This window comes from Pteropus vampyrus, unplaced genomic scaffold (assembly GCF_000151845.1).
Source record: "Pteropus vampyrus isolate Shadow unplaced genomic scaffold, Pvam_2.0 Scaffold243, whole genome shotgun sequence".
NCBI lineage: Eukaryota > Metazoa > Chordata > Mammalia > Chiroptera > Pteropodidae > Pteropus > Pteropus vampyrus.
Genome location: NW_011889024.1, coordinates 1,559,750 through 1,584,262, shown reverse-complemented (window position 1 = coordinate 1,584,262; position 24,513 = coordinate 1,559,750). Strand labels below are relative to the sequence as shown.

At 35.3% G+C, this 24,513-nt stretch overlaps 1 protein-coding gene across 3 annotated transcripts in view; it reads left to right on the top strand.

Annotated features, from left to right (window-relative positions):
* Positions 1–7: 7 nt before the first annotated feature.
* CLGN (calmegin) overlaps positions 8–24,513 on the top strand; it is a 33,273-nt gene continuing 8,767 nt past the window's right edge. For all 3 annotated transcript variants that reach the window (XR_002776050.1, XM_011374306.2, XM_023519994.1), the window contains exons 1-8: positions 8–128; positions 9,394–9,546; positions 11,794–11,867; positions 12,537–12,595; positions 13,876–14,017; positions 17,416–17,497; positions 18,957–19,149; positions 22,258–22,447. Coding sequence is in view for 2 of the 3 variants with exons in the window: in XM_011374306.2 (XP_011372608.1) it covers positions 9,403–9,546; positions 11,794–11,867; positions 12,537–12,595; positions 13,876–14,017; positions 17,416–17,497; positions 18,957–19,149; positions 22,258–22,447 (884 nt within the window). In the remaining variant the exon portion in view is untranslated. The remainder of the gene's footprint in view (positions 129–9,393; positions 9,547–11,793; positions 11,868–12,536; positions 12,596–13,875; positions 14,018–17,415; positions 17,498–18,956; positions 19,150–22,257; positions 22,448–24,513) is intronic.

Here is a 24,513-nt window from a genome sequence, read left to right as displayed (position 1 = left end):
ATTTATTTTCTCACAGTTCTATAGGTCAAAAGTCTGACACAGGAGTCAGTGAGCTAACATCAAGGTGTCGGCAGGACATCATTCCTTACTAGAAGCTCTGGGGAGACTCCACTTCCTTGCTCCATCAGGTTGGTGGCAGAATTCAGTTTCTTGTGGTTGTAGACTGAGGTTCTTGGTTCCTTGTTGACTACCAGCTGAGAGCTGTTTGCAGTGTCTAGCGGCCACCCACGTCCCTTGGCTCGTGGCCCCCTTACTCCATCTGCAAGGTCCTCATGGTGGCGGGAGTCCCTCTTGCTCTTCAGATCTCTTCTGCCCATCTCTCATTGACTTCCTGTTCCACTTTTAAGGGCCCATGTGGTTGTAGTGGGCCTGCCTGGATAATCCAGGCTACTCTCCCTAATTCAGGGTCAGCTAATTTGCACCCTTAATTCCATCTGCAAAGCCCCTTTTGCTACATGAGCTAAGGCTTAGGGTGAGGACATCTTTGTATAGGAAGTTAGAAGTATTTACGGTTAATGATGTTCTTTCTAGAAGCTTTTGTTAAGGAAAGGAGATACCCAAAAACATATTAGTTAGCATATGATAATTATACTTCAAATAGCAAGCCTTACTGTTTATCCTTGAGACTGTTAATAAGAAATACAAGTATCTTCTTAAATATCCTGAACTTTGTGTGAAAACTATAAAATTTTAAAGTGTCATAGAAAGGTAAAGTATTGCCATGAAGTTGTTAGTTCTTATATTTTTATATAGCCTCAGGCTGCTTTAAAAATGTTTGCTGGGAAGATTTTAAAGCCCATTTAACTAAATATATGTACATAAAATATAATTTGAATATACATTTGAAAAATATGGATCTTACAATATAAAACAGAAACTGAAATGTATGTCCAAGGCATGGAACATAATAAAATATTTAACCTTGTATTATATTTCATAAGCCTAGAACTTTAATGCCATGTAGTCAAGATTAAATTAATAAACCTAACATTAGACTCGTAATGAAAGGAATGGCGAGCTTGAAGCAAGACCTAACTTTGAGTCTTGCCTCTTCTATTTGATAGCAGTCTGTGTTCTTGGGTTAAGTTACTTATCTCCCCGAGCTTGACTTTTCTTGTATGTAATGGGATACCAATTCCGTAAAGATTGGAATTAATATGCTTGAATCACAGGTACTCGAAACAGCACTGTGACCCTTCCTTCACTCTTCCTCTCATCACACGCTGCTTCCTTTGTCCTTGGCCTAAGGAAATCAGTCGTTTCTATACTTTGCATCTCACTTTAAATGTCACTTTCTCAAGGTGGCTTTCTCTGACGCTTCGCCTACCGTGTAAATTCACTTCCCCCATTACCAGCTCTCAACGACTTCTTTGCCTCTCTGTCAGCTATTATAGTTTACATGTTATACCTGGGTTATTTGTTACACCTCTGCTTCCATCCTAGACTCTAAGCTGTTTGAGATCAAGGGTCAAGTATGTTTTGCTAATTACTAAAAATTCAGTGTCTGACATAATGCCTGCCGCATAATTGACAGTCATCAATATTTGTTAAATGAATTAATGAATGATGAATTTTATCTCTTATCTGCTGGCTAGCCTCCCCTGAGTTTCTGGAAACGTTAGCCATCATGCAATGAAGAAATCGCTGATGCAGCTCGTTCTGAAGCGTGCTAGTTTTCTTCTGTGAGCCAACAGCTGCATTTCAAATTGATCTTACAGCTTCTTTGGAAGAAGGCTGTCTGGCTATTACGTCACTGTTATTTTCCTCTCCACCTCACTTATGATTCTTCAGAAGGAATTTTCTATGTGCTACATAGCCAGATAATGCCAAGAATACTCTCTAATATTGGTGAAAATGTGTCCACTTCTATTTTTGTGATGTGATAACAAAACTTTATTTTTTCTGTTTACTGTCATTTCTAGTAAAGCAGATTATTAGTTGAGTTGTTCAAATGCAGCATTGTCTATAGCAAAATTCTGAAATAACTCACAATTGGAGGTTTTCACAGATGTAGAGTAGAATTTAAAAATATGATGAATTTCCTCATATTAAATTAGATCATAAAACTGCAAACTTTCTAGACTATGATCTCCTTTTTTTTCTGTAGAAATGCTTTCACTGTGTTGTTTTAACAATGTTCTGACAAACTTTAGAGGACCAATTTTAGAAGCATTGATGTAACTATTTCTCATAAATTCATAGGTAAAGACATCTATCATGTAAGGATTCTGTCCACAAATTTATCTAGGAGTTAAGTTCTAGAAAAGGATTTTTTCCTCCATAGAGCTTGTAGACTTATCGATAGCGAACACTCCATTTTATTTCTGGTTTACCCCCAATTGCCTAGAAACCCCTTTGCTAAATTTGTTGGTGCCATGTTGCTATAAGAAATTCCTCCTAGTTGGTTGCTTAGTAAATTCCTCCTAGTTGGTTGCTCTATTTCCCTCCTTCCGGTAACCTTTTTTTTCTGTCATTTATTCATTCATTCATTTATCCTATAAACATATATTTGTTCCTATTTATCACACACTAGCTCTTTGGGACACTATGAATACAGAAGTGATAGAGAATCCCAGCCCTCAGTGAGCTTGTATTTATGCCTGTTCTGTGTTTTGCGGGTTACCCAAGCTATTACTTTGGAACTATGTAGAGATAGTATAAATTCTAAATAAATAAACGTGTCATTATAATGTTTATATAAACACTATTTTGAAAATGCCATTTAGTCAATTTTAACATTAGTGTGTAGCTATGGTTTTAAAATCCAGTGCAAATTTAGTTCATTCTTTAGGATTTCAGTTCTGATCATTTCACTAATCTCAAACCTTCAGTAGTTTCATTTGTTGGATTAGATTCAGGCTCCTTGGAATGCTTTGTGGCACTTTGTTGCCTAAACTGCCAGAAAATTGTATTTTCAATTTATTATTTCTGATGTTATGGTTATTTTCTTATGTTTTGCTGTATTTCTTGAGGTATTTTCATTGTTTCTAGATCCTTCTGATTTAGAAAAAGATACCCAGTTTAGTTAACAGTATGCTTAATTAAGGTAATGCTCAAATAGGAAAAAAAACCTCAGAGGCTTAACACAGTTTCTGATTCCCGGTATTCCAGGAGAGTGGATGGCTGTGATGGTTAATTGTATGGGTTGACTGAACCACAGAGTGCCCAGATATTTGGCCAAGCATTATTCTAGGTGTGTCGGCGAGGATGTTTTGGATGAGATTAACATTTGAGTGATAGACTGAGTAAAGCAGGTTGTCCTCCCCAAAGTGCATGGACCTTGTCCAATCAGTTGAAAGCCTGAATAGAACAAAAAGGCTGATCCTTCAGTGAGGAAGACAGAACTCTTCCTGCCTGACTGTTGAGCTTAGACTTCAGTCTTTTCCTTCCTTTGGACTTGAACTGAAATGTTGACTCATCGTGAGCCTGCTGGCTCTCAGGCTGGAATTTATCATTGGCTCTCCTGGCTCTCAGGCCTTCATACTGCATCATTGGCTTTCCTGGGGATCATCTAACTCCAAGGAAAGTATAGTCTAGTTATGTACCCTGGAAAAAAAGGTAGCTTGGTGATCAGCTAGCAGTCTCTCTCGCACTTTACAACAAATATCGAGTATCCTGTGCTTGTTTTATTTTGTGTGTGCTCTAGCTACCTTTGATGTGGGATTGAGCATTTCTTCAATACCAATAAATGAACTGCACTTTATAATTTATGATTTGGGGCTGGCAGTGGAGATTCACTAGGGCTTTTAGATGATGTTGGTAAAAATTTTTGAGACAGAACAGGCTGCATGGTGTTGATTTCAAAGATTAGGGAGAATGGTATCTCATACTTGAATAAAACTACTTATACTTCACTTTGTCATTGAATCAGCCCAGAAGCAGTGCAGAGAACATACATGAGTTCAAAGATCCATGCAAATGAATGGACTTCTCCAAGTGCCTCCCTTCTTCCTCACGAAGGCACAAATAATATTTGGTGATTTCAGCAACCTGTGTGGAGTAAGGAATACAAAAGAAACATAGAACCATGGGCGTGCTATCTTTTATACATTTATAAGGAGGGAAGGCGGTAGCATCACCACTAAATGTTTTACCTTATGCCATATAAACAAATTCTTGCTGCACTGCAACTGCATAACTTAGGACCACCATGTAGATGAATGCAGAAATAGAGAACTTGAACAATATTATAGACCATTTAGACAAAATAGGCATATATGGAACACTCCACCTAGCAAGAGAGGGAAGAAAAATGAATACCAATTAATTAAAAGAAATATTAATACCAATCTTTCTCAGATTCTTCCAAAAAATTGGGGAGAAGGGACTACTTCCAGACTCATTCTATGAAGGCAGCATTACCCAGATACCAAAGCCGGAGATAGGCAGCACAAGAAAACTACACACCAATGTCCCTGATGAATATTGTTACAGATGCATGTTTTTCTGAAGTGCACATGAAATATTATCTAGGATAGACCATACGTTAGCCAACAAAACATGTTTTAATAAATTTAAAAAATCAAATCATACAAAGAATTATTTCAACCTACAGTCTAATGAAAGTAGAAATCACTAGCAGAAGGAAAACAGGAAATCCTCAAATATGTGGAAATTAAACAACACAGTCTTAAAAACGTCAAAGAAGAAATCACAAGGAAATAAAAAGGTATCGAGATAAATGAAAACAAAAACACAACATACCAAAACTTATCAGATTCAGTGAAAGCAGTGCTAAGAGGGAAATGAATAGCTCTAGATAGTTAAAGTAAAAAAGAACGGTCTCAAATTAACAACCTAAAGTTACACCTTAAGGGACTAGAAAAACCAGAGCTAGCAGAAGGAAGGAAATAATAAAGATTAGATGAGAAATAAATGGAATAGAGCATAGGTAAACAGAAAATCAGTAAAACCAAGAGTTGATTCTTTGAAAAGATCAACAACATTGACTAACCTTCAGCTGGATAGAATAAGAAAAAAAGGAAGACTCAACGAAAATTACAAATGAGAGTAAATTACAACATATTCTATGGATATAAAAGGGATTGTAAGAGAATATTATGAACAATTATATGCCAACAAACTGGGTAACCTAGATGAAGTGGACAAGTTTCTAGAAACAACCTGTTAAAACTAAATCATGATGAAATAGAAAATCTGAACAGACTTATAATTAGTAAGAAGGTTGAATCAGTAATCAAAAACCCAACAAAAGCCCAGGAGCCGGTGGCTTCCCTGTTGAATTGTACCAAACATTGAAAAAAAAAGTTAAAATCAGTCCTCCTCAAAATCTTCCAGAAAATTGAAGAGGATGTAAAACTTTCAAACTCATTGTATGAGGGCAGTAATACCCTGATACCAAAGCCGGATGAAGAAACTACAAGAAAACTATAGACTAATATCCCTAAAGACTAGTAATACAAAAATCCTTAACAATTGAAAGGGTTATACACCATGGTCAAGTGATTTATTCCTGGAATGCAAGGATAGTTCAACATATGAAAATCAAACAATATAATACACCACATTACCAGAATAGAGGCAAAAAAACCCACATGGTTATCTCAGTTGATACAGAAACAGCATTTGACAAGACTCAGCACCCTTTTATGATAAAAGAAACACTCAACAAACTATGAATAAAGAAACTATCTCAGTATAATAAAGACCATGTATGAAAAGCCAACAGCCAAGACCGTACTCAGTGGTGAAAGATGCAAAGCTTTTCCTCTAAGAGCTGGAACGAAGCAAGGATGCCTGCTTTTGTCACTTATATTCCACATGGTACAGGTTTCCATCACTCTCCAAAAGTAGATTGTTCCTACGAAACCTTTCAAAAGTCAAAATAGTGTAAAGCTGAGAATATTACCCACTTTTGGAAAGTGGGGGATACCTGTACTAGAAGTCCTAGCCAGAGCAAGTAGGCAAGGAAAAGAAATAAAAGACATCCAAATTTAAAAGGAAGAAGTAAAATTATCACTCTTCACCAATATCTTATATGTAGAGAAAACTGAAGATTCCATCAAAAAAAAAAAAAAAAACAAACCCTGTTAGAACTCATAAGGAATGGTGGTTGCCAGAGGCGTGGGAGGTGGGAAATGCGGGAGGTGTCGAATGGGGATGGCTTTAGTTATGGTTCTAGAGCCTGGTCACAGCACTACAGATGCCCTTCACGCTACTGAACCGAACAGGTAAAATCGGTTTAAATGGTAACTTTTGTGTTATGTGTATTCTACCACAATTTAAAAAAAATGTTTTTTAAACTGCTGCACAGGTTAGTTACTTCAAAGCTCTAGTACTTGCCTGGCAATATTTTACTACTTCTTTCAAGAAATGATATGTGACAAATCTCACAGTTCTGTTTGGAGTTTCATGACACGTTGGCACTGCAGGGTGATAGACTTCATGATATAATTCTCAATCGTCAGCTGATATATCATCGAATAATGATAGAACACTGAAGAATTAAGCAGAAACCATTAGGTCTGTATTTCTGATTTTTTAAAATGAATAACAATAACCTTGGACTGTATGATTTTCTTAATGATGATTATTATCCGGTAGAACTGCATTGTCTGTGGAATGGTTCGTGACCACTTGCTGTTTATTTTTAAGTATTTCACTTGTATAGGAAGGTAGATATGGCCGTTTCTGGGTAAATATCTTCATAGCTTAATACTACTAATTTTACTAAGTACTAAATTTTAGAAATTTCCAAGATATTGAAAATATCTACTGTTAGCATTTTTATGATTTCTTTCCACTGCTTTATCAGTAAGCATATAATGCAGTAAAATTAAAACAAGAGGTAGCATGGTAGCAGGGGTAAGATTAAAACAAGAGGTAGCATGGTGTAATTATGTAAAGGTTCTGGATTCTAATCTTGTTTCCCGTTTCTAGTCATCTGAATTTGACCAGGTTTTTAAAATCTTTCTGACTTCAGTTTGTCGATTGGAAAAAATAATACCTATCCTGTTCATATCCTGGGCTGCAAAGATTGTTATGTAGAGTAGGGTTCCAGGAGATCACTGCCTGTTGGCCTCCCTTAATTCTCCCTGGCAGCCCAGTACATCAGAGCTCAAACAGAGCACTAAGGACATATTTTTTTTCAACAACTTAATTATTAAGAAAATAAAGTGTATGTTCATTTTGAAGATGTGAGTGTAAAGTTATATTAACATTACTGTTCTTATTTTATGCATTTCAGTTTTACTCAGATGTTATTGACAGTGAAGCAAAACACCTTTTCCTACATTATATAAGTCATGCAAGGCTCTTAAATATTTAGAAGCTTTTATGGTTATTAAAAATTAATAAGCAGTTTTTAAATGTGTTTATTCCTGTGCTTGTAAGTGAAAATTTTAAAAATAAACCTAACTATTGTTATTGAGTCAGATTGCTCTTTCATTTACTTCCTGTCCCAGTCACACCTCTTTATGATTCAGAGAGCTCAGACTCTTCTGACAAATGACAGCGTGCATAAGTTTTTGGGTTGTTTTATCCATAAAGATGATGGTATTAACATATTTTTAATATAGAATGTTCATGTTATGGTAGATTGGTATTGATTTAAAAAAAAAACAACATGCATTTTTATGTTTTCAACTTTAGAGTTGTAGCCAGTGACCTTTAGAAGAAACCAAGGCTAGCTGGCCCACACTTCCATGTGAAGTTTTGACCTCATTAAAGAGGGTTCTAATCAGTTGAGCTGACTGATGGGAAACAAGCTCTTTATCATCTGATTTTTCTTTTTTAGAAAAATTACTTGCACACCTTCAAGTTCACCTCAGTCAGTGGGTTTTAATATACTTGCATTTATTCCACTTTTAGAACATTTCGTCATCCTCACCCCAAAAAACCTTATATCCATTAGTCCTTACCACTCTTTTCCCTAGGCAATAACCAGTCTATTTTCCATTTCTCTGGTTTTGCCTATTTCTTTTACATGAGATCATACAATTTGTGGTCTTTTATTATTGGCTTCACTCAGCATCACGTTTTTGGGATTCATCTGTCTTGTAGTATATCAGTCCTCCATTCTGTTTTATTGTGAAATAATATTCCATTGTGTGGATACTCCACATTTTGTCCATTCATCAGCTGATGGACAGTTTGCCTATTGAGAAAAAAATGTTTCTTTAAACATTTGTATTCTAGTTTTGGTGTGGAGTGGACATCTGTTTTCATTTCTTTTGGGTAGACACCTAGTAGTGGAATCGCCACGTCTTATGGTAACTCTATTTTTAACATTTTGAAGACCCGCCACACTATTTTCCAATGCTATCGCATTGTTTTACATTCCCACCACCAGAGTATGAAGGTTCCAATTTCTTCACACCTTTTCAACATTTGTTATTGTCTCTTTTTGATTATAGCCATTCTGGTGGGTGTAGAATGCTGTCTCATAGTTCTGTATCTTAAGCAGACCCATATAGGCCTGTAGATATGTTCTGGAGGATTTAAGAGTTCTTACTAAGAATTTACTTTTTTTATTTTGTATTGATGGTAACTTTGGAAAAAAAAATAGAACTATACTCTGGATCACCTGGATCCATACCACAGATGATACTCTGGATCATCTGACCACACTCTAACCAAAGGCTGCCACACTGTTTCAGGTCCATGTTTGCTTGATATTTAAAATTCCATTGGTACCAATAAACAGATCTTAAATTTTCAACATTCTAATGGGAATAAAGAACATAATTATGTAAATCATGTATTTCTGCCAAGAGGCCTCTCATCTCAATTCTGTAGGTGTAGACGTTTCGCAGTGTTTGAATAGAGAAAAGGGTAGATAATTGAGTTGTCACAGTGTTATAAGGAATGATAATGCAAAAGAACTTTATCCATAGCAGTCAGCTTGGTTGCAATAAGCCCCACATTTGTTTGAGGTTTAAGCTGTGATTTGATTCCAGCAAAAGACTATCACATTAAATTATGATAAAATTATTTTTCTTTAGTTTTTTTGGTGTTTATATAAAAGTGTATTTTGGTTTTATAATTACAAAATTTTCTATTATATGTTTGTATACACTTAAGCAACATTGTAATAAAAGGAATTTAAGCAAAAGTTTAGGAATTGTCCTTTTTTTCCTTTAACGAGGTTCACAGATTATTTGGTTATCACTATTCTCTGTCTCTTTAGGTTTTGTGCCATTGGCTGTCTGTTTTCAGAGGCAGGCCTGTAGCTCTAGATTCTGTGCTCTGTGAGATTTCAAGTTTGTATTTTCACTTGTTCAAATAATAGTTTATGTAATTTTCTTAATGATTTGTTTTAAAAGCCATCATGGAATAAAAGAGGTATTAAGGAGAGATTATTTCTTTTTAAGTAAACTTACACATATTTTTCACAACTTTGTTTTATTTTCATTGATAACTTTTAATTCACAGATAATCAATATGTATTTCCAAGGCTTTGGGCTATGTTTGGGTCTTCTGTTCATCTCAGTTAATGCAGAATTTATGGATGATGGTGTTGAGATGGAAGACTTCAATGAAAATTCAGAAGAGATTGATATTAATGAAGTTGAACTCTCCTCAGAGGTGAGGATATTGAGGTGTAAATTATTCATTGACATGCTACATAGCAGTGACTAATCTCTTAAGATTTATTTTAGTCCTAATAATCTTCGTTTTATAAATAAATAGAAAAGCATTTCCCATTTATTTGTTGCTCTGTGTTTTAGAATGCCTGTAGACTACAGAAATGTGTACATGGCCCTTAACATGTTTTATTACCAAATAAATATGGGGAAGGTTTTTACTATCGAAATAGTTCATCACTGGTTAAAAAGGACTAAGTACTTCCAGCTTAGAGAAAGGTTTTCAGTCTTATTTCTGACACTGCCAGCTCTCCTCAGAGAAAAGAAAAGGTAATATAATTTGCAGTTCTCTCAAAAGTAAAGTAAGTAGCTTTTCTTTATTTCTCTGAGGAAAGAAAATGCTAAGTAGGAGATGAATTAGGAAGAGAAGTGATGATGAGCTAGGTTAGTAAAACCTAGCTGTGTTTCTCAGCGTCGTTAAGATGTGTCATGAGGTGGTGACTAACAGGAGTCTGAAAAACTTTTACACAGAAATTTGTGCATCTTGACAATCCATGAGAGCTTTCACATTGAGGAATATTCATATCTAATATTAGGACAATCAGAAACTTTTTTCAGAAATCGTTTTGTTGGTGAGAAAGCCTAAAGGGCCAATGAGAATAATATATAGTTGTTTTAGACTTCTTTGCCTCACTTCCTTTCGAGTTTCTTTGCAAATTAAAGTGTCATTCAGCTGTTTAAGGTGAATGAATATTCATTCTCCTGTAAAATTTTAAGCTCCACAGCACATACTTTTAAAACATAGTTCTATGAACCACAGAAAGTAAGTAATCAAAATGCTAATGACTGAGTTAGATACAGCTACTACAAGGGTCTTTGGAGGTTAATACTTCAAACGAATTGGCAGACACCTACCACTCTTTACTTGGTGATGATTTGAAAAGATGATTAAGACATAGGAAAGACCAGTTTTGATTTTTCACCCTTCTAATTTTATAGAATGAGTAATCTAGATATGGTAAGGTACAAGCAAAGGGCAAACTGCTAGTGATGTAAAGGGTGGCCTGTCAGAAGATGGAGCCCCTTCTTGTGCCACTGCCCATTTTCCATTTCGCCAGTCCCCAAAAATAGAACAGTAAAGTTTAATTCAGTCAACTTCATGGAAGATTGACAATTTTGATAACAATCTAGTGAGATTTTCTTTAATTAACTGATTTTTCCTCCTTTTAACAGACAGGAAACGTACTATCTGGGCAAGGTAGGGACAGTGAAAATCGAAAAAGTACTTCTGCATCATTTCTCTAAAGGCTGAGAGAAGAAATCTCATAAGCAGTTATACAAATAAAATCACAAAGGCTGATTCAGAAAGGACCCAGATTGATCTATTACTTTAGGCAAAATTTAATCAGTTATCATCAATTCAAATTATTTTTTGGTAATTTGTCAATAAATGATTTTTATACTTTTATTTTCTTGGTACGTTTTATGTAGCGTAGTGGTTAAGTATGTAAGCTTTGGAGCTGGACAGCCTGGGCTCGTATCTTTTAAGTCCTACAGTTATCTAACTGTGAGACAGTGGGCAAGTTACTTGGCCTCTGTCCCAGGGTGTCTTCATGCGTAAAACAGGTGCTTCCCTCAAAGAGGGGTGAAGAGGATTAAAAGGGCCACCAGCACCATCATCCCCATCATCACAGCAGCTAACGCTGACAAGGCGCTTGAAACAATCCTCTGCCAATAACTGCTTTGCGCTGCTTTCTTTCCTGAACATTTTTCTTCTCTGGATTCCTGATCTCTCAAAACGATGTGATCATCCTCTAGTCACATAACAGTGACATTTAAGAGTTCATTTTCAATTAGCCTACATGCTTACCCAGTTTTTCCTTTTATATATTTTCGATCATGCTATTTCTTTTGCTTCTGATGATTTTTATCCCCGAATATTGTCACCCGTTAGAATCCTTTTAAGGCCGTGTCAGCTGTAGCGTGAGGCCTCCTCTGATTACTTCCTCCCATTCCTCTGTGTTGGAAAGAATCAGTGCATCCTCTGTTTGCACATATTTTTCCATCATCTTATTTCTTATATTCTCGTGTCTTATCACCACTAGGATATAAAGTTTTGAGGTCAGAGACCATGTTACTTTATATTACCTACATGTTCGTTACATACTCAGTTTTTAAATAGTGAGGTTATTTAATTAAAATATTTGCGAGGACGAATAACTTCAGACTTTTAAAAATTATTTTCTAGATCAAATACAAGACACCTCAACCTGTAGGAGAAGTATATTTTACCGAAACTTTTGATAGTGGAAGGTTGGCTGGGTGAGTATTCATTCAAGAGAATATTTTCCTTGATTTGATTAGCTTTTTTGAAGTTCTTGGTTGTTGCTTATGAAAATTGCCTCTACTATGGAATTATAAAAAAATGTTAAAGTGCTTCAACAGTGTAAGCCAGTACCTTAACACATTTTTGTTATTGATAGAAATGATTAATTTGAATAGTTCTTCATTTATATAAAGAAAATAAATGAATTATGAATATAAAGTAAAAATTTGTAACAATTCTTCATTAATAATCTAATTTCACATAACAAATTCAAGTTATTGTTCCATTCTAAATAATGGTAAAATAATAAAAATTATTATTATTATATGTCAGACACTGTTCTAAGTAGGCAGGTAAGTACTGTCTTTATCTCATTTTATAGGTGAGGAAGCAGGCTTAGTGTATCTTACTTGTGATCAGCTGGTAAATTGCAGATTCCAAATTCGATTTAACTTGTGATACAGCTGGTAAATTGCAGATTCCAAATTCGATTTAACTCTAGCCTTGCAGTATTATGTATAGGCATCCTTATTTAGTATTTATTTATTTTTGAATGCAAAGTGACTGTTGGATAATTTTGTGTGTGTGTTTCTAATATCCATTGTATCTATAAATTGCTGGTCTTATTTTTGACGATACACATTTGCTTTTACCTTTATTTATAGGTGGGTCTTATCAAAAGCAAAGAAAGATGATACAGACGAGGAGATTTCTATATATGATGGTAAAATATTTATTTAAATATTCAACATAACCAGTATGAACCAAAGTTCACCAGCTTTTGAGATTATATTTGTAATATGTTAATATATGTATGCACACACATAGAGCCTGAGGCCCATCCTGCTTCTCAATAGAACATTCAGTCTTTTTACTTGTCTCCTTCCGAGTATCCCTGGAAATCCCCAGTAAGCCATACTTAAGCCACCATCCAGTTTTCTAACTCTGATCAGTTGAATTTTCACTCCACTGCAGTTAGTCGTTGCATTTCCCGAAGCAGTATTTCCCAGGCTACTGGTATCACTGCTTCATCTCAAGCGTGGGCTCACCTAGATCAAGTTATAATTTACAGCAGAATTCTCCTAGCAAGTACAAAACAGGAGAATTTACTAGAGCTGCAAGATTCGTCTTCAGGCCTCACAACCTTTATCACTGGGTCTGTGACAGGGTTACATTCAGGCTTAGCTATAGGAAGAAATGTCCTGTATGCAAGGGTCATCTTTTCTTCCCGAACAGGACTTCCTGGAGTATGACAAAAGAATTTCTTCTTTCTTCTGGTCTAAAACCAGCCTCTTCAATTGTTATATCCTAAAGCAAGATCAGCCTCTTCTCAAGGTGACTGCTAGTGGGAATTTTCTCTCTCAGAAGACCTCATACCCAGAAAGATGGGACCTCACACTCAGACCCCAACAGGCAGTTACCTGCTTGGCCGAAAGTTCTGAGAGCTGATTGGCTTAGCCTGGGAAGGGCGACTGCAGTTTATGTTCAATGGGCATACAGTTTTCAAAATAAAATTTAAATCTCCACAATAACTTCTGCAAAGAAAAGTAGCTGATGATTACCATGTATTTCAAAGTAAATAAGACTGGGGCAAACTGCATTTTCTGTTAAGGACGCTCTTTCTCTCATGTAATTTAAAAATATCTCATTTTAAAAATAAAATGATGATAGACCCTCTGAGACAAACCATGTTTTGTAATTTCATTGATTAAAAAATCTTTCAGAGAAATCCAAACTAAGTCAGCCTTAGAAGTGCTTTAATCAAATATAGTAGTATTTGTTATTTATTATTTTCCACAATTTTAGCTAGGAACATGAAACCATTCTCTGCTAAGAGAAAAAAGAGCAGGCACGCATACAGTTGCAGGTATTATTTCCTGATTTGAAATTTTATTTTTCCCAAATCAGCCTTCATGGAAAAATCTTATTGGTCACCACTGTTGATAAATAATTCTGTAGTCAATGTTATGGTGTTAATTTAATTTGTTTTGCTTTATATTTTAGGAAGATGGGAAATAGAAGAATTGAAAGAAAACCAAGTACATGGTGACAGAGGACTGGTGTTGAAATCTAGAGCAAAGCATCATGCAATATCTGCTGTGTTAGCTAAACCTTTCATTTTTGCTGATAAACCTTTGATAGTTCAGTAAGTTTTATTATGTTTTTGAATATTTTCTGAAATATGTATTAGTTTTATATAATTTGGCTTCTGAATATAGCTATAATGTGTATAAAATGAGCATAAAAATCCAGATTTACCTTGTCAGTTTCACTTACTTACATATACAACATAGGTATACATACAACACTCTGAGGTTTTGAGTGAAAAGCAGGTTAATTTAAAAATAATACATATTGTAAAAAGACAATTTTGCCACCATAAACTATATGCCTGCTAAAATCACCACTTTTATTTTAACTTTTTTCCTAAAATTGCTTGCTATTAAGATATTAACCTCAATATATTCATAATTCATTGCTGTTAAACCAGTGATAAGATTCAAAGGCAGCAAATTTATTTTAAAAAGGAAATACTTATATAGATCCGTGTCTTTATCGAGCATGGACCCCTTTGAAAAAGGGCACACGTGTTCGCAGATAACCTTTCTCTCCCTCGTAAGCTGGTTTTGTCATGATGGTACTTGCCTTTATGTTTACTGCCATAAACGTATAAATTCCTCAGGCTTTTTTCATTTATACTGGTATAAAACCAAAATAGGTTTATACAGATACAATTACAAAACCAGTCAAATTCATATAAAAACCAAGGAAAGGCAACGAATCGATGTTACTTTCTACCTTACATCAGAAGATTTGGCTGTCCAAAGCTAATTATAGCACAAGGAAATATCATAGCTATAAACTGCATCACTCTAGAATTCCTTCAGTTTTTCGTTAACATGTTGAACATGTTCCTGTGTGGTATAAGTAAAATGTCTTTTTGCAGTTTAGAAAAATTTGAAACTATGGCATTTGGTGTAATTGGCTTAATTTTGCAGACGTGGTGCTTTGGTTTAGTTGCATTGTCATTTCAATAAATTTAAAATATTAATTTTAAAGAATCTACAACTAAACAAAATATTGTTATAATAACTAAGACTAATATTTGAGCTTGATATTATCATTATTCAGGATTTGGTTTTTGTTTTCTCTTGAAAGTTTGAAAGTAATCTTATTATTCTGCTGAAACTTAAGTGAACGTACATTGCTAGGCAAGTAAGCAAAAGACAGCTTGCGAAATTAGAAGCAAAGACTGGATAATAAGTCTAAAAAATTATTGAAGCAGTTGTGACGTTATTATCCTGAAAGAAAAGGAGGACCAAGGGGAGGAGCTTCCTCCTGTGTCTGAAAACAGTTCTAGAAGCAGCGTGAATGTTTGTCTTCTCTCAGTATTGATGAAATGAAATGGGATAAATACTGTGGATTTATGACATAACATTTCTCTAAAGCTGCTTTTTCCAAATTGTGCGCATGTCAATGGCATTGTGTGGTCATGCAAGTTTTACAAACTAAGAATATCCTAACCTTAGAGATAAGGAAGCATATGTGCTCATTAAAGACGTCAAGAAGTTCTACATATAAAAATTGGTTTTTAACTTTAATACTGTGTTTCCCAAACATATTTGACCACAGATTTTTTGACCCCCTTACGACAATTACTGTTTCATGGAACAGTTTGGGAAATGATACTCTAAAGAAAATGGGGTTAACGTGTACCCTGCATACATTGTCATTTTTCTGTGACTAAAGATTAGCAGCAGTCAAAGTATGTGATGTACACATCACTGATCTCTGACCCATTGTGAATTATTGATATTAGGTACAAGTTAATGATTTGAAAACTCAAAAGTTTTCAGTGCAAGAAATAGACATAGTGATTGAGTGTAGACATAATAGGACAACAAAACTATGTGTGCAGAGACAATTTACAAATTGTTCTTTTTAGTTCTTAGCTTTTCCTAGAACCTTTTGTCCTTAGATTATCCATAATAAAGCTATACCTCTTTTTATTTTGTTTTACCTAAAACGGTGAATACGTTCCTTTAAGTCACATTGCACACCATTTATTTTACTTTATAGTCTTCAAAGACTTGAATTTCTTCGTCACCTGCTACCTAAGATGAAAATATTGATAAGGCTTTGAGGAAAATGAGCTGTCCTTTACTTAAAAAATGAAAGAAAAAAATAATAAAACCCCTTCTGGCTGTAAGAGAAGCTAACGTTTTTGAGCATTTATGTGCCCATCGCTGTGCGTGGTGTCCCTTAATCATCATGACAGCCTTTCGAGGTGTAGGTGTGGGCAGTGTCCCTGTATGATACATGAGCAGATAGAGGCTTAGAGCCTAAATAACTTGCCTTTACCCTCAGTGTCACTAGAGTAAGCGGCCGAGTCAAGAATAAATCTCAGGTCTTTCTGACTCTAAAGTCCACGCTTGTCACCATAATCGTAGAGATCTTGACAATAAAGCAGAGGAGAAAGTATTGGGTGTGGGGGGAGCATCATAACCTGGCAACTCAGAGATAATCATTTAAAATTTTACTGTATTTCCCGTTTTTTTTTCATATAAAATATATACACCAAACTGTCAAAGTTTTATATGCTTTCTTTTTTTACTTTCTTGTCACTACAGTTTCTTCAGAAACATTTTAAACAACAGTTCTTCCTTAAAAGTATCACTAGTTCCTGTTGCTTCTCTAGTTTTCATCTTTTTCTTTTCCTTCATTAAACCAAATCATAACCTTTTTGGTTTTCTCTGTTTTTCACTGATAGTTTTTTCTTCATCGATCTTTGTCATGCGTAAGTCATGAATTTACCAAAGATCTCTTCTAAATACTGTTCAGCAGATCTATATCTCATTGCCTAAACAAGACTATTTCCTTAAAATTTTTTTTTGTTTTTTTTGCTGAGTAATTCTCAGTGTTGTAAATTCACGTAGATACTCTCATGACAGTTCACTCTTTTAGCTGTGACACTATTTCCTGTATGTCCGGGCCGTTAAGGTCTGAAATACTCCAGGTTCTTGACTGAGATTATGAAGCCTCTTTGCAGGAAGTATTAAATGTACAATTTATTTAACGTGGTGGGTGTAATTGAACTAAAAGACCAATGAGTAGTGGAGCAGATGTCTACGGTCATTAGCAGTTCTTTAGAAACCCGTTGCTGTAGCTATGGTCCTTGTGGTCTTTGTTTTTCAGTTTATAAAGATCTATGCCTAGTACGTACCATATCTGAATTTGAAGTTTTCTATTATAATTTTAGTCAAAGTATTTTATTAATTCAACAGTCTTGATGGAAAAAGCTATTTCAAAAATTACTTGGCTTTTTATAGTTGACAATAATCATTCTACTTTGAATATTTTAAAGACATTGCATAGAAAAAGCATTTCTGCTTGTTTCCTGTGGGTTGTGGATATGCTTCATATGGGCTTTCTGGCAATGTAACACATTTATGTTTAAATGAATTGAGAGTAATACATTAGATTTTGAAGAGCAGTTGGTAATTTTTATTTATCAGCAGTATGATTCTTTTTCCCTTCATTTAGATATGAAGTAAATTTTCAAGATGGTATTGATTGTGGAGGTGCATACATTAAACTCCTAGCAGACACTGATGATTTGAATCTGGTATGATATTTTAATGTTTAAGAAAACCTTATTAAAGTTAATAAGTATTTTAAGGAGTAATCGATAAAACATGTTTTTATTTTCAAACCGAAATGGAAGACAACTTTGAAAACTTTGATCCAGCGTGAGTTTATGTGACTTTTACAGTGTGCCTTCAAGTTTCGTGCATAGCTTTGTTACTTGATGGCATTCAGTTTTATAATGTTAAGCAACATAAAAAAGTTTGTCATGTGTATAACTAAAAAATAACAGTGCTTATAAATGTCATTGAAAGATCAGCTTAGAGCTATTTTCTTTACAAAATAAGAATCATAAGTTTGTTCAGAGAAATAAAAGAACACAGCAAAGCAGTAAAATGAAATGGCCCAAGAACCAAATATATATATATATTTTTTAAAGGGAGCCCAGTTCAGGAGTTGGCAGCCCACAAAAAATAACTGAAGATGTTTTTATAACGAAGCAGGGTGTATTAGGACCATCCGAAGGCTGGGGACGTTTCTTTCGGCATCCCCCTGCAGGAGGCCGCGTCGAGGTTTCTGCATGCGACAGAAGCGATAGAAAGACATGTCAGTGAGATACTTGTCAGAATACATGGCCATGCGAAGGCTGCGAAGCACAGATTAAAGGGTTCATGTGCCACTGTTAGGATCGGTAAAGGCGAGGCTGTTAGCAGTACATGTGGAAGCTCTTGTTTTAGATATTACAAGGTGATGATGACCTGAACGTAGAATAACAATAATAAAATGCCAAGTATTTTTCCGAGCACTTCATCTGATTAACTCAGTTAATCCTCGGAGAAACCTTATGAGGTAGGTCCTGTTATCTCCATGTATCAGAGGTGACGAAACAGAACTACAGAGAGGATCAGAAATTCGCTCAGGGCCACATAACCAACAGCGAGTTTCAGTGGCAGTGGTAGGATCTGAATCCTAGTATCTGACTCTGGATCCCCTGCTCTTAACCAGTAGACCATGCCACATGGAGAAAAATTACTAGTAGTAAAACAGAAGTAGAAACAGTCTTTTGTGTCTGAAATCTCTCTTCACTCTGCCCTCGGGAGGGTCATTTTCTAGTATATTCCCGAATCATAGTGATAGGTTGATCACTGTAGTCTTAAGGGCATAAGTATGCTTTTCTCTATGCTTAATTTTCTTAATAAAATACTAGTGAAGATTTACATAAAGTAATTAAAGCTTATTATGATGTTGCTAGGGTGGTTTCAACTTCCTTCCCTCCTACATCTTCAGGTAGGAAGTCGTGTCTGCTTTTTTAAAAAACATTATTTAGAAATAAAATTTGTGATTTTTTCCCCCATCCTTTATTGTCAACTGTATCAAATAACTCTTTGGTGAATTAACATTTAATACATTTTTGTAAACTCTACCCAATTGGGTAGGACAGAAAAATTCATTAAATACTCTAATTCTGGACTAATCCCAGCGCTCATCTCTCTTTGAAGGAAAACTTTTATGATAAAACATCCTATACCATTATGTTCGGACCAGATAAATGTGGAGAAGATTATAAACTTCATTTTATCTTCAGACATAAACATCCCAAAACTGGAGTTTTTGAAGAGAAACACGCCAAACCTCCAGACGTAGACCTTAAAAAGTTCTTTACAGACAGGAAGACTCATCTTTATACCCTTGGTATATCTTTTTCATTCATTCATTCATTCATTCAAAAATATTTGCTGACTACTGATATTTTCATGGCAGGTGCTTTGAGAGAAGCAAACATGGATCCTACCCTTAAGGAGCTTATCTTTTTTAGGAAAATAAGATGGACATAATTCTAGCTTAGGTAGAAAGTAAAGTGCCGTTTGAGAGGTACGGAACAGCTACAGTTAAGATTTGAAAAGCTTGTCTATGGCCATGCCACCCTGAACAAGCCTGATCTTGTCTGATTTGGGAGCTAAGCGGGGTCGGGCCTGGTTAGTACTTGGAAGGGAGACCGCCTAGGGAGACCAAGTGCTGTAGGTGTAAAAAATAAAAAATAAGGGATTGTGAGCTGACAAGGTCCCTGCAATCTGTGAGGTTAACCAAGGTTTGCCTCGCCTAAAAAAAAAGATTTGAAAAGCAATATTTTCAGTTCGAAGACTCTGAGAAAACCTAGTGAAGGAGGTTGTATTTGAAATAGTCTTGAAGTGTAGATAGAATATAGAAGGTAGGATATTTTCAGCACTAGGACATTAGCGGTGCTGTAAGAACACAAAAGTAGAGAACAGGGTTAAAGAGGAAGTCCGTGAGGCCAAGCTGAAGAGCTTAGACTTTATGCCGTAGGCAGTCGTGGTTATCGGTTATCATAAGCTCTACCTTGTGATGCTTGTGTCCTATAGTTAAACCTTGAAAGGGAAGCCATTGAGCAACCACATATTAATATACATACTTTACGTAGGTAGGGGTTTGCATAGACGTCGAGAGGGGGACCTTTATGGGAGATTGTTTCTCTTCCCAAGTATGTGTGGTTGTGGAGCGTGGTCTTCCCAGGATTACGTAAAATTACAGCAGGTCAGAACCTAACAGGATGACTCCACCCAAGACCAGAGTATTTCAGTTTTCTTTCCAAAGACTGTAGTTGCAGACATACTCACCTGGTCTGCCAAGGCAATGACCAGTTTCATTTTTAATGTCAGCGTTGACATCAAAGACCTTATATGAAATCGGAAAATAGTGCTGGATGTTTTGGGGAACGTAAAGTAAGCTGTAGAAATAATGAGAAATTGTAACTAAAGCAGAAAAAATGAATTTAATCAGACTTTGTGTAAACCTAGTCAGAAGCCGTTTGGTCGTATATGTTAAAGGCCGTGGGAGGTTTCTGCCCTTTGAAAACACAGTTCCACTTTCAGGAATTTATCCAAAGAAAATGACCTATGTGTGAAAATATCCTGTAAATTGGAAGCACCCCAGATGTTACAGTAGGGGTTTTCTCTACAAAATGGTAACTGGAATGCTTAGCAACGCCAAAGAAATGCTTATAATATTAAAATGGGGAAGGAAAACAAGATTCAAAGTGGAGGCACATAATGGCCACTAGGCAAATTAGGAAAGAAGAACTAATTGTCATTAATCGTCTGATAGGCACCGTGCTGTGAGGCACTGGCACTGGCTACTTTGTTTAGAACCATCGTGTGAGGTGAGCAGTTTCTCTATCTGGCTCTGACGTAGGATGACTGACCTGCTCAGGAAACAATAGTAACTGATAGGGCTGGAGCTGAAATTCAAGTCTGACTCTCAAACATTTGCTTTTCTTACTCCTGTACATAAAAACTTTGTCGTGCTAAGATTATCGACTGACTTTTTTTCTTTTTAAAACTTTCTATAATATTATATTTTTATAACATTCATTCTATAGTTCTAAGAACCTTACAGCATATCTTCATTGCCTTTTACTGTAGATTCATTTAAAACATTTAACACAGTTTTCTAAATGGAAATTTTTTTTTGTCCTAAGATTTTGGACAGAGTTGCTTTTTCACATATGCCTAATCGTCATGTGCTTTTTATTTTAACTGTAACTTTAAAAATTCAATTTCAGTTGCAAAATTTATTCAGAAAACATCTAAAATTTTTCTTGAGAAAGCTCCCTTTTTTTTTTTGAATTAGGAAGGACTTAGTACTTTTTTGCATTTAAGGTCTTAGTTCTGCTTCAAGCTTGACTCTTTTCCTTTGTTGTAATATAGTGTTATAATCTCAGCTATTAATAGAAAAAGAAACAGTGGAGAAAAAAGAAAAGGGAGCAAATATCGAGTGCTTGTTTGCATTATTTGAGCTCGTACATAAATTGCAGTATTTGATTTTGATGTAATTCGGCTTTGTTGTGACTGAAACCTCTGGAGATTGTTTCTTCAGGGAGTGAGAGCCCAGTGCACTAGATGCGTCAGGATGACCCTGACTTTCGTCGGTGGCTCCTATTTCTTTAGCTTATTGAAAGCAAATGTTAGGCAGCGATTTGAATCTGTCATTCTTTCCAAAGATAAGAGTTTTACCGAGTGACCACCCCCCATGCATACAGAAGGACGAGAGAGCTTTGATCTTGTCATTACTGAGGATAAGAGAGTCCTTTATGAAGTTTTTGGCATGGAGACTTTTAGAGAGCTAGCACTTACCTCAAACATATAGATAAGTGTATGCCTGAGTAATTTCAACCATTCTTAAGATGTTTTACACAGTGTACGAGTCATTAAATTTGAAATGCCAGTGAACTTTAAGGATGTCTAGAAAATGATAGTGACATGGACGTCAATCTCCTAATTTGAGTGCCTAGGTTGGGGTGATGCATTGTAGGAGAATGTCCTTGTTTGTAGGAAGTGGACATGAAAACATTCAGGGATGAGGTATATGCGGTCAGTGATTTCCATTCAAGGGGTTCAGGGAAAAATTAAGTTCTCTGTAGTATACTTTCCAAGTATGAGGTCATTTCGAAAAATTACTTCAAAATCCTGAAGAAGAGTGCATTGTATTCTGTAACTATAAAAGAGTGAAGCTGACTGGTTGCGTAAGTCCCAAACGGAGCTATTTGAGAAATAATGGAGCATTTTATTAAATCGTTATTTTTAATTAAAACAAAATTTTATCTTTGATTTTAGACAGCATTAAATCTAGCGATTTCAGCATATTTTAATTTAATACTTGAGAATTCCTCTATTTCTGGTTGAGAGAAAATTTTACCCATGAAGTTTTAGTGTGGTTTTATTGAAGACTGTTTTTAAATGTTTATCACCATGATAAGTATAATATATTTAAATTGGTCTTTAGTGATGAATCCAGATGACACATTTGAAGTATTAATTGATCAAATAGTCGTAAACAAGGGAAGCCTGCTAGAAGATGTGCTTCCTCCTATCAATCCTCCCAAAGACATCGAAGACCCCAGTGACGAAAAGCCGGACGAGTGGGACGAAAGAGCAAAGATCCCAGATCCTTCTGCCGTCAGACCAGAGGACTGGTGAGCGAGGCGTGGGCAGGGAGGCCTCGTTTGGCATGATTAATGACACGTAACACATAAGTGAAGTTTACAAACTAACGAAATGTATTCTTTTGAGCATCAAAACTAATTTTGAGTATTTTGGGTGAAATACTTTTCTAAAGTGGATTTTACACTTCTCTGCCTTTTAATTATCTTACAATTTCAATTTAATATTTTAATTTTCTTGCCTTTTTCAGTGTATTACTTTTTATGCTTTCAGTGCTATGGGAGGAAAATTCCACGATCTAAAACACCAACACTTTAATTGTAATTCCTAGTGTGATCTTTCTCATGCATGTGTGTGCATATTTGATATACTTGTCTTGAATATGTATATATAGTCTTTTCTGTTAATGATTACTTGGTCTTAAAATAGGAATATCCTCAAGATCTTATAAAACTGTCTAGGATTCACTGACACCATTTTGCTTAAACATAATTTTTTTGCTAGCTGAGTATTTGTGTCATTTTCATTCTACAGGATTATGAATATTTTTCCTAAAAGAAATGTATTCACTTCCTGAGTTTCCGTAGCTTGAGTTCCAATGGTGAGAGATACCTGTATGTCTGTCCATTCGAGGTATTCTTTTTCCTTCACACACCTTTTGTAATACATTTCTCCATAAAGATCTTGTCACCTTTATTCCTAAGAACTTTTATTTTGCTGCTGATTGGGTAACAATTATGGTTTTGCTAAGTAGATTATCTGTCTTTTTGTATTTAATGCACCATAATAGTAATCTATGGATGTGTACCAAATTACCTAAAAATGTAGCAGCTGAAGACAAAAACATTAAGTCAACCAGTTTCTGAGAGTTAGGCATCCGGGAGTGGCTAGCTGAGTGGGATGAATACTAAGTCCAAATTTAAAAAGTTTTGCTTTTAGTTTACTAAGAGTTTTTTGTTTTTTTTTTCCTGATTAGTGTTGGATTTTGTAAAATGCTTTTTGTGCATCTGTTGAAATGACTATACAGGTTTTCTCCTTTATTTCTTTAGTATGGTGATTTATATTGATTGATTTTCTAATGTTGGACTAAACTTACAATCCACTTGGTCAACAAGTATTTTCCTTTGTATATTTGCTGGATTTTAATTACACTTTTTTTTCAGTCAGTTATAGTGAAGCGTAATTTCATACAGTCAAATTCATTCATTTTAGATATATAGTTTATAGTTTTGATGAACGTATACAATGATATAACCACCAGCACAATCATGACATAGAATATTTACATCATCCAAAAAGGTCCATCCTACCCTTTTGTAATCAGCTCCCTCCTCCCACTCTAAAACTCTGGTTGTCACTGATCTGATTTCTGTCCCTTATTGTTTTGCCTTTTTTAGAATATCATATAAAATGGAATCATACAGTGTACAGCTTTTTTTTTGTTTCTCACTTCTTTCACTTAGAATAATACTTTTTGAGATTATTATGACTGTTGATATGGTTGGATGTAAACGCACCATCTCACTATTGTTTTCTCTTTGTTCCATACATTCTGTGGTATTTTATAAAAAAATTTTCCTGACTTGTTTTGGATTGAGTTATTTTATTTTAGTCTTCTTTTTTTCCTTCTCTGTTGGCTTATTTAGCTTTTGCTCCGGTTTTTTTTGGTGGTTACTCTAGGGTTTACAATATGCGTCTTTAACTTATTTCAATCTACTTTCAAATAACATTATACCACTTCTTGTCTAAGTTAACATCATGCCCCTTCCATTCTTTGTGCTTTTACATATATTTACTTTTTCTTTTATGTGATGGACTCGAATGTGCATTTTTTTAAATTTATTTATTTTAATTAGTTTCAAGTATACAATACATTGGTTAGATATTTATATAGTTTATAAAATGATTCCCCTAATTGCTCCTTCTCTCCTCTGGCTTTCCACCTAGCCAATATATTAATGCTAACTGCATTCTCTGTGCCGTGCTCCCCATCCCCGTGACCATCTATCAACTACTGATTTGTACTTCTTCACCCCTTCACGCCATTCTCCCAGCAACCCCTCCCCCCTCCCCTCTGTCTGTCACCAAATTGTCCACT